General features: G+C 43.1%; 1 protein-coding gene across 1 annotated transcript in view; it reads left to right on the forward strand.

Moving 5' to 3' along the window:
* Positions 1-15,851, forward strand: part of LOC108799738 (protein CLEC16A-like) — a gene marked incomplete at its 3' end in the record, with an annotated part of 284,697 nt that extends 268,846 nt beyond the window's left edge. The window contains exon 20 of the mRNA XM_018571638.1: positions 15,684-15,851. Within this exon, the coding sequence (XP_018427140.1) occupies positions 15,684-15,851 (168 nt within the window). The remainder of the gene's footprint in view (positions 1-15,683) is intronic.
* Between the last annotated feature and the right edge of the window lie 2,861 nt (positions 15,852-18,712).

The following is an 18,712-nucleotide window of genomic DNA, read 5'->3' on the forward strand; positions in this document are numbered from 1 at the left end:
ATTGATTTGCTATCAATTATTAGTGTTATAACAAAGTGGAAGCAACTGAGAACAACAGCAACTCAGCCACGAAGTGGTAGGCCATGTAAAATGACAGAGCGGTGTCAGCGCACGCGGGGTCAGCACAGTGCACAGAACTTGCCAACTGTCTGCAGAGTCAATAGCTACAGACCTCCAAACTTTGTGTGGCCTTCAGATTGGCACAACAACAGTGCGTAGAGCTTTATAGAATAGGTTTCCATGGCCGAGCAGCTGCATCCAAGCCTTACATCACCAAGTGCAATGCCGGATGAACCAAGTGTCGGATGCAGTGGTGTAAAGCATGCCGCCACTGGACTCTAGAGAAGTGGAGACATGTTCTCTGGAGTGACGAATCATGCTTCTCTGTCTGGCAACCCAACGTGTTTGGGTTTGGTGGTTGCCAGGAGAATGGTACTTGCCTGACTGCATTGTGTAAAGTTTGGTGGAGGGAGGATTATGGTGTGGGGTTGTTTTTCAGGGGTTGGACTTGGCCCCTTAGTTCCAGTGAAGGGAACTCTTTTAAGGCATCAGCATACCAAGACATTTTGGACAATTTCATGCTCCTAACTTTGTGGGAACAGTTTGGGGATGGCCCCTTCTTGTTCCAACATGACTGCGTACCAGTGCACAAAGCAAGGTCCATAAAGACATGGATGAGCGAGTTTGGGGTGGAGGAACTTGACTGGCCTGCACAGAGTCCTGACCTCAACCCGATAGAACACTTTTGTGATGAATTAGAGCGGAGACTGTGAGCCAGGCAAGGTGCAACATCGGTACCTGACCTCACAAATGCGCTTCTGGATGAATGTTCAAACATTCTCATAGACACACTCCTAAACCTTGTGGACAGCCTTCCCAGAAGAGTTGAAGCTGTTCTAGCTGCAAAGGGTGGGCCAACTCAATATTGAACCCTACGGACTAAGACTAGGACGCCATTAAAGTTCATGTGCGTGTAAAGGCAGGCGTCCCAATACTTTTGGCAATATAGTGTGTATATAGCTTCCAGTGGTAGTGCATTATGGATGCATCCACTCGCTGAAATCTTCATTTAAGGGCTTCCTTGCCCACTTTTATTAAATGAAAGTTCACAAAACAATGTGATTGTTTAGAACCCCTGTTTTCGCAGGGGTTCTTTAGCATCTCTTGCACAGGAACACATGCACATCCAGCCTCCTAGGTTTGCATTTGTAGCACCGCTGCTCCGGCTTTAGACCTCAGGCCACTATTTGTTCCTCCAGACAGTCTCAGTCTTGTGCTAACCTGCACACTTGTTTTTTTCAACCCACAGCACCCTGCTGCACTGGACTCCACTCTGACTCCTGGGTGGCGTTTTCCTGTCTCCCATTTCATCTATGCCCATAGACCTCAGCATGTGTACTAAGCGGTTATGTGGTACCGTGTCAAACGCTTTTGAAAAATCCAGATATACCACATCCACGTGCCTCCCTCCATCCAGATCTCTACTTACCTCTTCGTAGAATGTTAGTAGGTTTGTCTGGCAGGAACGGTCCTTCCTAAATCCATGCTGATTATCATTTATTATAAAATTTTCATGAACAAACTCTACTAAGTAGTCCTTTATCATTCCCTCCAACAGTTTGGATACTATTGATGTTAGACTGAATGGTCTGTAGTTCCCAGGTTGGCATCTTGACCCTTTTTCGAATATCGGTACTGCCGTAGCTTTCCGCCAGTCACTTGGTACTCTACCAGTCATTAAGGAGTCCTTGAAAATGAGGAATAATGGTCTCGCTATAACATGGCTGAGTTCTTTAAGTACCTTGGGGTGCAGGTTATCAGGTCCTAATGCTTTATTTGCAATACGTTTTTCAAGTCTATGTTGAACCCCGAATACCGTCAACCACTGTGGTAAATTTTGCAATGAGCCGCTCACATTCTTATCTACATTAAACCCGTCTTTTTCCTGAGTGTATACTGGTGAGAAAAAAGAATTCAACACCTCGGCCCTCTCCCTGTCGTTTGTGATTAATTTCCCGTTTACATCCTTCATTGGGCCTATCTGCTCTTTTACCTTTTTACTGTTTATATATTGGTAGAATTTTTTTGGGTTCCTTTTACTGACTGTGGCGATATGCTTTTCACAGTCTATTTTTAATATGAGTTACATGTTTACTCCTTTCTGGCGCCCCACTACTTTTTTTTTATTGGACCTTGGTATGGGTGATACCTTACTAATTTGATTAGCTGGAGCGATTAAATTAACTATATTGACTACATTGACTGGAGTGAGCCCTCTGTCCCCCTTTTATTACTGCCCTCTGTATTAATTGTCCCTTTAGTTACTTGTTCTATATTAAATGTATCTATTTTTATTCCCTCCCCCATTATCTAGTTTAAAAGCTCCTCCAGTCTTTTAACCATTTTCCCCCCAAAAGTGCTGCACCTTCCCCATTAAGACGGGCTGTCTTGGCTTTAGAGCCGGTAACTGACTGAGAAGTCAGCCCAGTTCTCCAGGAAACCAAAGCCCTCTTTCAGACACCAGCTCCAGAGCCACTTGGTAAGTTCCCTCAACTCTCGCTGTCTCTCTGGAGTGGCTTGTGGCACCGGCAGTATCTCAGAAAATACTACCGTGGATGTTCTATTCTTGAACCTAGCACCAAAGTCTCGGAACTCACTTTTTAGGACACTCCATTTGCCTCCTACTTTGTCATTGGTGTCGATGTGCACCATGACAGCTGGGTCATGCACCACCCCATTCATTAACCTGTCCAACCGTTCCGCAATGTCTCGAACACGAGCCATGGGTAAGCAGCAGACTGTTCGACACTCACGGTCCCGATGACAGATTACCCTGTCTGTCCGTCTGATGATAGAATCCCCCACCATCAAAATATGTCTCTCCTGTCTCTCCATCCTGCTCCCATCCTTGCTGGAGCAGTCACTCCCCTGCGGATAGAAGAAGCGTCCTGCTCCAGCAATGTCACCCCTGAACTAATATCCCCAACATCCTGCAACATGGCATATTTATTGGGGTGTATCAGTTCAGGGGTGGCCACTCTCACACTCTTCCCCCTACCCCTCTTTCTAACGGTAACCCAACTACCCACCTCCGGATCCTGCTCCTTCAAACCCCCCTCCTCATCTGACTGTGTGCTTGTGTTTCTCTGTGAGGCTGTGCAAGAAGTTCCAACAGGTTATGGGCTCAGGGACAGTCACAGTCCAGTTATAGCGCGGTTACAGCCTAAAAGAAAAGGAGCACAAGATACAGAAAGAGACTACAGCAACTAGAAGAACATGGCTAGTACCACAGCAGCAACAAAGCTTTTGTTTGCAAATCTGACAAACCAAGATGAGAAGTACGTGAAAGTGTGTGTATGAAGTCAGTCCAGCACAGCCCACGGCTGAATGGACAGAGTCAGATCTGAAAGCTCAGAGCACAATCTCCCTTAGCATAGAAGATGATCAAACCATACATGTATGTTAATGTAAAACTGCTACGGAGATGTGGGAAGCATTGCAAAAGGTGCATGAAAGATCTAACCTCTAAGCAATAAACTGTATCTGATTAGAAAACTATACCAACCAAGCTGATGAAAGGCCAGGATATACAGGATTACATAAGGCATACCTTAGAAATAAAAGACTTTCATGTTGCAGCACTATTACTGAGTGGTTTACCTGAAAGCTATCAAACACTTGTTACAGCACTTGATGCACGTCCAGATGATGAACTGACATTAGAATATGTTAAAGGAAAGCTTGTGGATGAATACAGAAGTGTAAAACAGAAAGGATCAGTGTTGACAGTGCTTCCAGTGTGGAGTCTGCACTAAAGATGGAAAACATAAATAAAACCAGGAAGATATAAACAAACACGTGAATGTTTTGTGTGTAAGAAACAAGGTCACTTAAAGGCAGATTGCAGAATCTGGAAAGCTAGAATGCAAAAACAAAATAAACCACAAAGGGCCAAAAGCGTAAAGGAAGAGACAGACTACTTTAGACAATGAATGTGCTTTTCAATCCAAATGCTGCACCACATCTTTGCAAACATGGTGTGTTGATTCAGGAGCTACGAATCGCATGACAAAAGACAGGCATTTCTTCATTAATCTTGACCAGAGTAAAACAGAGAAAATTACAACCGCTAATGGACAAATAATGGAATCAGCAGGAATAGGAGACTGTTTTCTTTATTGTCCTATATCCCAGTGTCACCAGAAATATACCTGTGAAAAATCTTTTGTATGCGCCTGCTCTTAAAACCAATCTTTTGTCAGTAAAGAAGCTCACAAAACAAGGAAACGTAGTGACTTCAGGGTGACAATTGTGCCATCACAAAAGGCGATACCTTGTTGTCAAAAGCTAAAATCACAGATGAACTGTATCAGCTTAACTGCAGTGAAATGGTTAATACTGTCAAAGAGGGGAAACATTTAAACTGTATCCACACTTGGCACAGAAGACTTGGTCACAGAAATCCTGACATGGTAAAGAAAATGGTTTAGAATGACTATGCAAGTGGAATAAATATTAGCCCATGTGATCAAACCATGAAATATACCAGCTACAAGAAAGGTTTTTCCAAAGCAGAGCTGAAAAACCTCTGGATTTAATTCATTCAGATCTATGTGGTCCAATATAAAAATTAATTCCTGGAAAGAAAAGGTATTTTCTCACTTTTGATGATTACTCCAGATATACTACATTGTATCTGCTACACAACAAAAGTGAAGTACCAGAGAAACTTGAACAGCTTTTGGCTCAAGTAACAAATTTGGCAAAAATTTGACTCAGTAAAATGTAATCAGCAAACAGGGACAGCATAAATTGTTGGCCACAAATGCATACGCCAGAGATGTCTGGAGAGTTCCTTATATAGGCAGCTAATGGTTCGATACATAGAACGTAGAGAAGCGGTGATAGAGGGCAACACTGTCTAGTACCGTTACGGATTGGGAAGGGAGAAGAGAGTACATAAGGGAGTTTTATAGTGGCAGATGGAGTAGTGTAAAGATTCCTAATAGTATTCAGAAATGAGCCCCGTATCCCCACATGCTTCAAAGTGAAAATCATGAAAGGCCAACTAAGGCGGTCAAACGCTTTTTTAGCATCCTGACTCAGGAGTAAAGACTAGGTGGGATCATGACTCACAATATCTATAAGATCGATAGTGTGTCTGGTGTTGTCACCAGCCTGTAGGCCAGTCATGAAGCCCACTTGATCTGCATGAATTAATGAGAAAAGTAGTGAGCCAAGGCGAAGAGCCATAATTTTAGTAAAAATCTTCAGATCCGAAGTCAGGAACAATGAAAACCAGACAAGCAAAAGGTGCTAGTTAAAATATTTATTAGGAGCAGTGTCCATAGGAGCAAGCAGAATCTAAAACTGGAACAAGCCAGAGTCAGGAGCCGGAGTGAGTAGTCGTCCAAGCCAGGTCAGGAAAACAGATCAGCATCGTCAGGAGCAGGAGCCAGGAAATCAGTGTTGTCAGGAACAAGCCAGGAGCAGGAGCCAGGAAATATATAGATATATATAGTGAGTGCGGTGACATCATCACTCAGAGACAGGAAACTCCCATCTGACTCACTCAGAAGATGCTCTACTGTCTGGCCATAAGAGGGAGCCTGGGAGTAGCAAGGAAGGAAACAGGTGAGTAAAATGGCAGCCAAGCCAGAATGCTGCAAACCAGTAAAGTCAGGGTGGAACCCTGACAGAAGGCTATCGGTTGATAATTCAAACAAAGCGTATGGTCTTTGTCAGGCTTGGGAAGAACTGCTATATGGGAAGCAAGCATAGAAGAAGGGACAGATGATTAAGAGAAAAGTAATGTTGCAGTGAAGTATCAAGGTGCAGAAAAGGGTTTGTGTTCCTACCTGGAGATCCGACTGATTATAATTGCCCTGATTTAATTTGCACAATTGCTTGTTTGGTTCGATCCGTGACCAAGTCAAACTAGTACAAAAAAGAGAGGATTAACCCGTTAGGAGATAACGGGTTAGCAGCGGTCAACTTAGGGATCCGGACAAGTCAATTGATTGCAAAAAAGGTGATTTTATTGAAAAACGACATTTAAGACAACACATTAGTCCCACTAATTACCATTAAAACCTTGTAGATAACAGACAGTCATAAATTAAATGTGGATCGATCCTCATTCATATTAACCTTGAATCCCCAACGTGGAGGGAAGTGACCGATGTAACTAGTACTTCGGTCTCTCTTCCTCCATACAATTCCCCATGTGCATGTCAACCTGCGTAAACTACAAGGACTGGAGGGGTAATCCCAAAAGTAGGGGGGAAAAAGAAAGAGATTTTCTTCTGGTTTCTATATTCAAGTATAAAGAAGGAATCTAGGCAGATCAGTGATTGCAACACTGACTTTCTCCGCTTTCCGTTGAATTATGCCAGATATTTAAAGTCAATGTTGCTTGTTAGTTTGATATTTCCTGTATAGATATCTTCTTAATTCTGAAGGATATATTTGCACTTTACTTCCAGATTATTTTCCCTTCTGTTTTCTGCTTATTGTTTGAGCTTGGATTTTCCTTTTGTTCGGTGTTAAATGCCACTGGCTTAGATCTGGCCGTGTGTGCTATTATCTCCTTCCTGTTCATCAGCAATGAATTACCCTAGTTGGGGTGGTGAGGTGTAACAGGTCCTTTTGTTTAAGGGGGAGGGGAGTTTCTCACGGACAGACTATCACTGGGTTATCTTCAATTAACAAACCGCCTGACTTTTTCTTCTCTTTCTCCTTATATTCAGTTTTAAGTGTAGATGTTGTAAATCTCTATCTCAGAGTGATATTCAAATGATATATATAGCACTTTTGATCACTCACGTTACTGAAGTTTTCTCGTAGTCCGGGCGGTTTGGAGATTTTCCCAGTGTGGTCCAATAGTTCACTTGAGTGTGGGCACGTCTCGCTATTTCCTCCGGGAGATGATTGCTGTAATCTGGTCTCCAATAATGGGTTCGAGTGGTGTTTTCACTCAATGGATCTTTGGTAATCTCCTGGATGTTCAGGATGTAGTCTGTCCGTCAATGAGAACCGCCAGCCCCAATTTAGGATTTACCAGGGTTCACTGGTTTCAGGATCATATATCCACTTGTGGCATAGTGACTGTACGTCTGATATCTGTCTGTCGACGCGTTTCGCCCCTCCCACTGTACGGGGCTTCGTCAGGACAACATCTCCAAACCGCCCGAACAAAAGGAAAATCCAAGCTCAAACAATAAGCAGAAAACAGAAGGAAAAATAATCTGGAAGTAAAGTGCAAATATATCCTTCAAAATTAAGAAGATATCTATACAGGAAATATCAAACTAACAAGCAACATTGACTTTAAATATCTGGCATAATTCAACGGAAAGCGGAGAAAGTCAGTGTTGCAATCACTGATCTGCCTAGATTCCTTCTTTATACTTGAATATAGAAACCAGAAGAAAATCTCTTTCTTTTTCCCCCCTACTTTTGGGATTACCCCTCCAGTCCTTGTAGTTTACGCAGGTTGACATGCACATGGGGAATTGTATGGAGGAAGAGAGACCGAAGTACTAGTTACATCGGTCACTTCCCTCCTCGGTGGGGATTCAAGGTGAATATGAATGAGGATCGATCCACATTTAATTTATGACTGTCTGTTATCTACAAGGTTTTAATGGTAATTAGTGAGTCTAATGTGTTGTCTTAAATGTCGTTTTTCAATAAAATCACCTTTTTTGCAATCAATTGACTTGTCCAGATCCCTAAGTTGACCGCTGCTAACCCGTTATCTCCTAACGGGTTAATCCTCTCTTTTTTGTACAAGTCTCAAGGTGCAACCTGGTTGGCTCGTTTTCAAGGAGTCATTCATTAAGACGCCCAGTTACATTGCTGGGGGAAAGAGTAAACAGTTGAATACATAATTGATGGGAGCGTGATCAGATCAGGTTATCAAGCCAATCTCAGCAGGCATTGTGTTGCATAGAGCTGTAGAATTGAGTAAAAAGCAATCAATCCTAGTATGGGTTTTGTGGACAGGGAAGTAAACTGTTTAGCAGAAGAATTCACACATAACGTTTGGTCAGTAGCTGAAACTGTTGAGCAAGCCGCTTGGTCCCACCAGGGCAAGGGCCCCCCAGCACAATCCAATCTATTGAGGGTAGGAGAAAGGAGGAAGGTTAAAATCGCCTCTTATTATCAAGTATTGATGAGGCAAAGAGGGCAATTTTGCAAAAACAGTCTTCAAAAATGGGATTTGATTCAAGTACAAGTACTTTCCCTCAGGTAATTGCCGATACCAATTACCGATACTTTTTCTTAAATGTTCATGTGACATTTTATAAAAAAACAATGCAGCCTTGACAGAACTGCGTGCAGATCTCACCAGAATTGCGTGCAGATCTCACCAGGGCTGCATTTGGGTCTCGCCAGGACTGCCTGCAGGTCTCACCAGGAGTGCGTGCGGTCTTGCCAGGGCTGCATGCGGTCTTGCAGGGCTGCGTTTATATTTCCCCAGGACTGTGTGCGGGTCTCACCAAGGCTGCCTGCAGGTCTCACCAGGGCTGCCTGCAGATCTCACCAGGGCTGCGTGCGGGTCTCGCCAGGGCTGTGTGCAGACCACACCAGGGCTGCGTTTGGGTCTAACCAGTGCTGCATTTAGATCTCACCAGGGCTGTGTGCAGGTCTTGCCAGGGCTGCTTGCAGGTCTCGCCAAGGCTCCATGTGGGGCTCTCCAGCACTGTACTGGCTATTTCCAGCCGCCAGGCTCTCCAGGGCTGTGATCGCGTCTCACCAGGGCTGTATGTGTGGCTGTTCGTGCGGCTGTACTGGCTATTGCCGGGCTCTCCAGGGCTGTGATCAAGTCTTATTAGGGCTGTTTGTGAGGCTCTCCTTAGCTGTACTGGTGGGTGCCGGGTGTCAGGCTCTCCAGCGCTGTACGTGTGGGTGGGGGGCTGACCAGGGCTGTGCCAGTCTCGGGAAGGAGGAAGAGGAGATGTGTGGCCGGACCGGCACTGCCAAAGACAGCTACTGCGAGTTTTCCGCAGGCTGCCTGAGGTCCCCAGCAAGCGCAGGACCTCAGGCAGCCGAACTTGTTCAAAAATTTAAAGGGTGGTTATCAGCCTTTAGAAGCGGGGCATTTTCACGAGTGCAGGTACTCGTGAAAATGCCCTGTATTGGCCTTGACACTAGTATTGGTATTGGTGCATCCCTAATATATATACAGTATATATAGACCTGAATAAGTCTCATAAAGAGTGCAATTTACAGACCGAAAGAAAAATATTACAAGCCACAGATGAGACATTACCAGTAATTTTTTTTGTTTGTTTTAGAAATTCTTTTTATTAAAGTTTTTTTTAAATACAAAACATAGCATAGGCACTCACATCCGCGAGGGCACATAGTTCAGTACAGTAAAAAACAAACACAAAATATTGAAAAACCCCAGTAAAGGAACAGACCCATAGTCAGTCCCCCCCTTCCCCAAGAAAGTGTGTGTCCTCCCAATTCCAACCGCACCAAACGGAGTGTCATTAAATGTTTGCAAAGTTTACAAGGTTAAACATACAGTAAGTGTATCACCTCCCGTGCACCGTGCAGCCCGCTAAGCGGCCCGCATAAGAGAAAGAATGAACCTCTCAGGCCGCTGTGTCAGCAGACTCCAACCAACCACCCCAGGCCTTAGAAAACCTACCGGCGCATCCTCTCCTCTGATAGGTTGCCTTGTAAAGGCATAAGTAGGAGTTGACAAGGCCTTACCAGTCGGAGAGGTTTGGAGGTGCACTCTGTCTCCACCGCAGTATCACTGCCTTCCTTGCGCAAAATAACAATTTACAGGAATGTCTGTAACGCAATAGTAGGAGCGAGTGGTTCAGTCAACCCCAGAATACTTGTGTGTATGCTTGGTGTGATCGGCACAGCAACAAATTGTGACATAAATTGAGTAACAGCAAGCCAAAATGGTCTGATTTGCGGGCAGGCCCACAAGATGTGGATGAGATCTGCCAACGAGTCAGAGCATCTACAACACATGAAACTCCATAAATGCGGGCAAGTCTCACCGGGGTATAATATATCCGGTGTAATATCTTAAATTGAATAAGCTTGTCTCGAGTAGAGACCAGATGGTTAAAGCGATAGTCCCAAGAATCCTTCTCAGATAATGTAGGAACATCTGCCAACCAAGGGTCCTTACACTTGAGCATATGTACAGAAGAAACATGAAAAATATTTCGATACACCTCAGATAACGGCTTGTTGAAAGGGTCTCTTCTAAGCAGTTTCTCCAATCGGGACATCTGTACTGTGCAAGACAATCCTTCAAATTGGCACTGGAAGGCATGTCGCACTTGTAGGTAACGGAACAAATAGGTATTGGGGATACGAAAGTTTGCTTTCAATTAATCAAAGGTCAGGAGGGTGTTGTTTAAGGTGAGATCACACAGAGTCTTGATGCCCCTGCCAGGCCACATGTGAAAATTGGGTATACCTAAAAGCTGTTTTTTCCAAAGGGGGGTATAAGGGGACCAACCCCGCTGAGCCAGGCAGAGCAGTCTACCAATAGAAGACCAGGTCATAATCATAGCTCTCATAGACACAGTGAGTCTATACGGGGCCTTCAGTCCCGAAAGGGTAATCCAGCCAGAGCCTCATATGACCCCAGAGAGGCAGCCTCCACCACCACCGCTGCATCCCCAGAGTCACTTGTGAACCACTTGTGCAGAACTACCATTTGGCCGGCCAAATTATATTTTTTAAAGTCTGGAACCGCTAGTCCTCCCCGAAACCAGGGCTCCTGAAGGGTAGCAAGTTTTATCCTAGGGACTTTTGAGTCCACAAAAAGGAGCTGATGAGAGCATTAATTTTATGGGGGAAAAATTGAGGGACCCAGACAGAAGAATTCCAAAGAAAATATAAAAAAATGGGCAGAATGTTCATTTTAATGAGGTTAACCTTGCCTATAAGTGATAGGGGAAGATGTTTGGTCTGTGTGTCCAGGGGCACTATATGGGACGTAGACCAATTGACCCTCAAGCCTGAGAAGGTCGCAAAGGTGTCTAAAACACTCAGGGCTGCCTATAGTGACGGACCGGGATCCGCCAGAAATAAGAGAAGGTCGTCAGCGTATAGTGCCAGTCGCTCCTCCTATGCCACCTTTTTTAAAACCAGAGATCTCCCGCGAGGAACATAAGACAATAGCCAAGGGTTCCATCACTAGTGCAAACAGACTCAGGGACAAGGGACAACCCTGACGAGTTCCCCTCTCAATCACGAAGGCCTCAGACAGGAGAGATCCAATCTTAAGAACTGCCCTAGGGGCGTCATACAGGAGACTAATCCACCTTCTGAACTGAGGGCCAAATCCCATCAATCTGAGCACCTCCTACATGTACCCCCAATTGACAGAGTCAAAAGCCTTGGCCACATCCAACGAGACCAAGGCTCTAGAGCCTGTATTATCATGGGTGAGCTGGAGATTGGTAAACAATCTGCGTAAATTAGTGTCTGTAGACTTGCCAGGTATAAACCCGGTTTGGTCTGTATTAACCAAGGATCCAACGACCCTGGAGAGGTGGGTTGCTAGCACTTTAGTCAGTATTTTTAGATCCATATTTAACAGAGCGATAGGTCTGTGCGAGGAGCATAAGAGGAGATCCTTACCAGGCTTAGGCAGCAAGACAACATGGACCTCCTTGAAAGAATCAGGAAGGACTCCCCAATTCCAGACAATCCAGATATAAGTCCCTGAGCCGGGGGGGCAAGGGAATCGACATACTTCTCATACCACTCTGCAGGAAAGCCATCCGGCCCAGGGGACTTTTCATTAGGGAAGGAGGCTATTGCTGACTGCACCTCCAGCACCGTAATGAGCGCCCCCAAATAGTCCCTGTCAGAGCGCTCTAACATTGGTAGTGAAAGCCCACCCAATAAGTTTTGCAGGGAGCCCAGGTCATATTCAGGAATACGTGATTAGAGGGACTTATAGTAGGTGAGGAACTCCTGTAAATAAGAGAGGCGTTCGTAACTCTAGCGTCACTGTCAGTTAAAATGGCAGGTATGTTCGTTTTTGACCTTTGTTCCGCTACAAACATTGCCAAAACTTACCATGTTTGTCCCCCGTTTAAACAGGGCTTCCCTCGACTGCTGCAAGGAGCACTGGGTCAGCCCTACATGGTGGAGGTGGATGGGACGCCTGGCTTGTTTAAGGGCAGCTAAAGTGGACTCCCCAGGTGAATCTGCATAAGCCGCCGCACTAGCAGCCTCCTCGTCGTGTAATGTTGCTAGGTCAGCACAGTGCTTCCGATGGACAACCTTGATACCTGAGATATAGTCCCCCCTGGTATGAGCTTTAAAAGCATCCCAGACCACCGGAGCAGATGCAGTGCCAGCATTGAAATGCCAATAGGCGTATTGACCTGCAATCAGCCGGGAATCCAGAGAAGGGACAAGAATGTTATTAAAGTCCCCAGCAATAAGTACCGGCAGAGGAAGATGTTGTGCAAGTTTATCAAGGATAGCATATAAAACCTGTACATGAAATGGTGGAGGTACATATACACTGACCACGGCCAACTGAGTGGCTTGAATGTCGAGAACCACAATGACAAATCTACCGCCAGGGTCTGTGATCGTATGCAGAATGGTGCATAGAAGGGATTTACTGATTAGCACCTAGGCACCCCGGGAATATGCAGAGTAGGTGGCATGCACCGCTCGCTGTATCCAGGAGCGCCCCAGAGCCAACACCCTACTCCCATCCAAGTGAGTCACCTGCAACAGAATAGGGACCTCTTAAACTTATTGTTTAAACCCCGTGCATTCCAGGAAACCACCATGATGTCATCCAAACCCATGATACCATATGGCACATGGAGATGGAGACAGCTCCCACATTGGCTGCAGGTGGGATCCAGGACGACACACAGCCCCCCAGGGCCCAATAAGAACAAAACAACCCCTCTTCCCAAGGAAACATATTAAACATAACATCAACATTGTCCCGGGAAGTTTAAGCCCAAAACCTCAAAAAGAACCTAATGTTAAGCCTGATGAAGGGACCCTGCGTTGTCCCGAAAGCGCTTGTTTTTCTGACGAGGAACTGCAAATAAATGAACACTTTGCTATCCTAAAAGAATTTGGTGTGCTGGTGACATTTCTATATATTGCTCATGTTTGCCAGACAGTGCCTCTTTCCAAATGCGACCATTGCAATCAATGGGACCATGCAACCCACGCGTTGAAACTGAAAATCCACATTGGGATAAAAAGAAAATGGCATTCAGGAGGTAGCTGTATCGCCTTCTAGCTGCTACTCTACCACCCTCTAAAAAGTGATCCACCGCCCGTGTGAACAAGGCCTTTAATAATTTTGCTTAAATCATGCTTTGATCTCTTATTAAAACTTTGGAAATATGTAAGAAATAAAGCAGCAAACATATCTCTGAAACAGATTGTACTACATTGGCTGCAAGCTTTATTTTCAAGCAAATGGCAGAAAACCTCTCTGCTAAAAACTTTGAACTTATTTGAAAAATGTATATATAATTTATATATTTACTATCCAATATACTTGTATATCATAAACAAAAAAAATGATTTTCTACATTAATTAACACAATTTAAGCTGAAATTGATCACATCATCTCAAGCATGTCCAAAAGGACCTTCGACTCCAGATAATCATTCAAAGCAATAGCCAGATGGCTAATCAAAGGTCAGGAGGGTGTTGTTTAAGGTGAGATCACACAGAGTCTTGATGCCCCTGCACCCCTTGGTATTCCACGGCTTCACCACATCTACTAATTTGAAATACTGGAAACGCAGCCTAGAAACTAGCAACCTCCTACACCTGTGGTTTTTCTAACATTATTCACATTATTTTTGGCTTCAACATAAAAATTACTCCACAACTGTCCGTTTTAAATTTAAACTGTGATCATGATATATTAAAAAAGGCAACCTTTTGACCTTGTTAAAGTTCTTTGCCAAAATAACTGTACAAAGATATTGTAATAAAAAGAGGGCCCCATCTCTATCCTAGTGGTTACAGAAATTAACTTATTTTGCCAAATGTAGGAATTGTGATGGAGAGACCCAAGGAAATATATTGTACTCTTTTGTTTGGTCTTGAGCCCACTAGATCAAATGTCATGATATGGGATCAGGCACAGAGTCCATTAGCTGAAACAGCAAGCAAATTTGTGGTATAACAGGCTGGGTTTGGTACGCAAGCAGACGGTAGTAGTATGGGAGCAGGTAGAAGCGTAGTCCGAGATCAAGCTGAGGTCAGTAGCCAAAGGTATTAAGCAGAAGATGATGAGCATAGTCATTGAATCAGCAGCCAAAGGTCGGTACATGGATAGCAGTTTGAGGGGATTGTATCCTAGTAGGGGCAAGAAGCAAGATATCGGCAGGAGCACAATAATCTGGCAAACAGGCTTAAATAGAAAGTTTAAGGGAGAAGCAAGGAGTTCAGAGTTCAGCAGAAAACTGAGTTTAACTGAGGATTGCACGCAAGATCAGGCAAGGAGCTATCCAAGGTTTCAGGGTGGCTCAGCAGGTAGAACTACCGCCAGATACAGCTGAGGCCCTGGATCCAGATCCTGACATCAAGATTCTGAAAACTAATACCTACAAAATGTTTTGGTGGTGGTTGCTACATGCTATGTTAATTCACTTTATTTTATATCAATCTTTGTTATATGTTTTGTATTCAAGTGTTGTATTGTATGAGGGAGCCTAGTTTCTAATTTCCTCACCAGAATGCATATTTTTCAGATACAATTGTTGGATTGGATTGTTTGGATTGTTTAAATGATTCACATTTAGTTTTTAACTATAGGCGTGCTCTAATGAAAACAAGTCAGGAATGTGCATTTAAGGATCTAAATTCCCTGTGTGTGCTGCTAGTTAGTTGTAATCTTTCCTTATCAGAGCAGAAATGTCCACTCAGCACCAGACTGGTAAAGTAAACATTTATATTTGCAAAGTGATAATAAAAGCAAATCTGTGAGGATAGAAACAAAGGACCTCCCAATGTTAACTTGTTTGAAAAAAACGTAAGCTATCATACTGATTTTCTCTGCAATACGTTTTTCTGAAGTGGAAAACAAATGCAATCAGAGAAGTCTGAAATCTCTAAAATCTTGTCCTACATACAGCAAATTAACATTTTGTCCATGAAGTTGATCTGTTGTTAGAAGCAGAAAAAATAGGCAAGCATAAGGATTTGATTGACTTGGACAAGGGCCAAACTGTGATGGTTAGACAACTGGGTCAGTGCAACTCTAAAACTGCAGCACTTGTAGAATGTTCCCAGTCTGCACTGGTCAGGACCTACCGAAAGTGGTCCAAGGAAAGAAAAACGGTGAACCATAACAGAGTCATAGGCGGCCAAGGCTTATTGATGCACGTGGGGAGCGAGTGTAGCTCAAATTGCTGAGAAAGTTCATGAAAGGTGTCTAAACACACAGTGACTTGCACTTTGTTACATATGGGTTTGCGTAGCCGCAGATCAGTCAGGGTGCCCATGCTGACACATGTCCACTGCTAAAAGCACCTACAATGGGCATGTGAGAATCAGAACTGGACCACGGCACAATGGAAGAAGGTGGTCCGGTCTGATGAATCATGTTTTCTTTGGATCAAACTAGCCGAACAACACATCATTATATGCATTGACTGATACTTATTTCCCTTTATTTTATATTTAGCTCTTCTAGATCTCCCTGTCCAACCATCGAAGGAAGTAGTGGGTTTTGGTCACACCTCCACATCGTCAACTCAGCATTTGCCCTTTAGGTTTTATGAACAGTCTCGACGTGTTGGAAGTGACCTTACAGTGCAGCGTTCTGTTTTTGCATCAGTTGACAAAGTACCAGGTGAGTACAAAAGGCATGTGTGTTTAAGAGGAACTGGGTTTAAAAAAAAGGCAGGTGCCAAAATCATAATGTATAAAGTCTAGATTCAATTGTATGTAGACTCTTATGTCATAAAAAGTCAACATGTTTCTGGGTTCAAAGAGTCACCTTCATCAGAGCTTGGTACTGTTGAACTGTGCATAAAAGATTTTTTGAGTCACCACGAGAATGGAGACACCACACCCCTTAATTGAGTATATACCAACAAGAAAAAGGGATCAGGCTTATAAGGTGTCAAGAATGGCAGAGATATAATTCAATGATGAAAAAGAAGTCATTGATTAAAATAATGTTAATTTTTTATATTTAAAATATACATGATCCATACAGTATATGAATAAAACCATATACATCGCCACTAATATCAAACAACATAGAACCTCCCTGGAACTTGTACAGATACATAGTATGCACATGATCAAAACAATATACTTTTTTTACAAACATCAATTTCCTTATAATTAGGGATGCATCGATACCGAGTATTTGGGTGAGTACTCGTACTTGCCCAAATCCTCCGATGCCTAGCCCGATACTTCCTGTATCAGGAAGCCGGGCAGCGTGTCATTACACGCTGCCCGGTTTCTTGATTGGCCGGGAAGCGGTTCCATGCTCTCTTGTCACTTGTGACGAAGCTAGCCAATCAGGAAGCCGTGCACCGTGTAATGACCGGTATCGGTGCATCCCTACTTATAATATATTTTTGTATAATTTGATGGATAATCATATTCATCATAAAGTGATCTGTAGTTCTGTACTGTATCCAGCCTTCTACGTGTTTCGCCGAAGCTTCATCAGGAGTTTGGAGGTAGCCTGTAGTGTTCATATGGATACGGTGTTAAGTACACCAATAATTACATATTCATTCATTAATATTGCCATATTGTGGTTTATCTGTAGGAGAGAATCCCATTACCTAACAGTTTATTAGCAAATGATTGAGCCACCTTGTAAAAAAAAAAATTTTTTTATCAAGGAATAAGTGAAGGGCAGTAATGGGTCTTCAAGCTGTTTGAATTTGTAGCACCTGTATGGGCTGCTATGCCACTGACCTCACTATGGAAAAAATATCTGTCAAAAATGAGCAAATCATGTGTAATTAGTTTGTGTAAAAGAATATAAAGCATGGTTGTAACTGTCAATCCCAGGATCCAGTACTTTATTTGTTAGGCGTTTATGTTATACATAATTATTGAGCATACAAGAAGCCTTAGTGACTAAAAGCTTAGCTTGCACATACATAAAAGTATAAATATAGGTTACAGACTCTCAATAACTCCATATGTCAGAACATAAATGCTACTACTAGTCAGTGGCAAGAGCTTAAAGTGTATGTAAATCCTAACAATGAACTTCGTATTTGCTCCCTTTTGGTCTGTTCGATAACTGCAAAAGTTACTGTGCTCTCTACCTCTGCTAATTCCTATCAGTTATATTGTTTCAAGCTATCGCTGAGAACTCCAGAACACCCCTACATCCACTATGTTATGTGGAAGAGAAGATGGGAAGGTGTCCTGTGGTCCTGTCCTAGAGTGCCAACATGGCTTCTCTATTATACAGTATAGTCAGTAGACATTGTTACCTAGAACACAAAAGTGTGTTATTGCCAGGGTCATATAGTCAAAATAAAAAATATGAAAAAAAGAAAACTGCTGCAGCTATCACATCCTATTAGGACTGGTAAGCTGCAATATATTATATTTTTGCTTTTTTTAGAATGCCATTAACATGTCTTGGCAGTTAATGCATCCCATTCAAAATGAGATCCAAATACTAAAAAAGCAAATTCTTTATTACTTTATTATTATTGTTAATTAGCACCAACAGTTTGTGCAGCCCTTTGCAATATAAGGAAGACATAAAAGTTACAATACAAGTCAAGACAAGATGGTAAGGAGGGCTTACAATCTAAAAGAGAGGGGGAAGTGATACATGAGGAGGTAGCTGTGTGAGGATGAATTGTTTGAGAACGTGAAGGTTGAGTGGTTAGGTTGAGGTGGGATAGGCTTCCCTGAAGAGATGAGTCTTAAGGGATCGCCTAAAGGAAGTAAAGAGTTCCAGAGGATGGGATAGATTCTAGTGAAGTCCTGGAGGCAAGCATGGGAGGAGTTGATGAGGGAGCTAGAGAGCAGGAGGTCTTGGGAAGAGCAGAGAGGATGGTTAGGGTGATACTTTGAGATGAGGTTGGAAATATAGCCAGTGGCTAAGTTGTGGATGGCTTTATAAGTGGTTTTTAATATTTCGACTTTTATCCTTTGGGTGACTGGAAGCCAGTGGAGGAATTGGCAGAGGGGATTGCAGACACTGAGCAGTTGGTTTGCTGGATGTGTCTTGCATTGGTAAGGACAGGGTTTTTTTTTTGGAGATGTTATAAAGGTGAAGGCGGCATATGGAAAGGTGAGGTCCTATTTAAGGATGACACCTTGTCATGGAGGGAGGGTGAGATAGTTGTGTTATCAATCTCAATGGAAAAGTTGGGGGAAGGTACATGGGGGTGAGGAAATATCATGAGCTCAGTTTTTGAAAGGTTGAATTTTAAGAAGTGTTGTGACATCCAGGCTGATATGTCAGTTAGTAAATTAGTGACACGCAGGGACACTGAGAGGGTGAGTTGTGCAGTGGAGAGATAAATCTTTAGTATTAGGATTAAATGAATTCCTTTTTTTGTCTGATATGGAATCATATACTATAAATGGAAGATGTAGATTACACTAAAAAAAGATAAACAAAATTAAGTAAATAAAATCAATTTAAAAACCCCAAAAAATGTTTAACCCTTTCAGCGTCTTAAGGTGATTAATCTTCATCAATGAATGTCCAGT

The sequence above is a fragment of the Nanorana parkeri genome, unplaced genomic scaffold, assembly GCF_000935625.1.
Source record: "Nanorana parkeri isolate BGI_ZX_2015 unplaced genomic scaffold, ASM93562v1 scaffold1797, whole genome shotgun sequence".
In the NCBI taxonomy this organism is placed as follows: Eukaryota; Metazoa; Chordata; class Amphibia; order Anura; family Dicroglossidae; genus Nanorana; species Nanorana parkeri.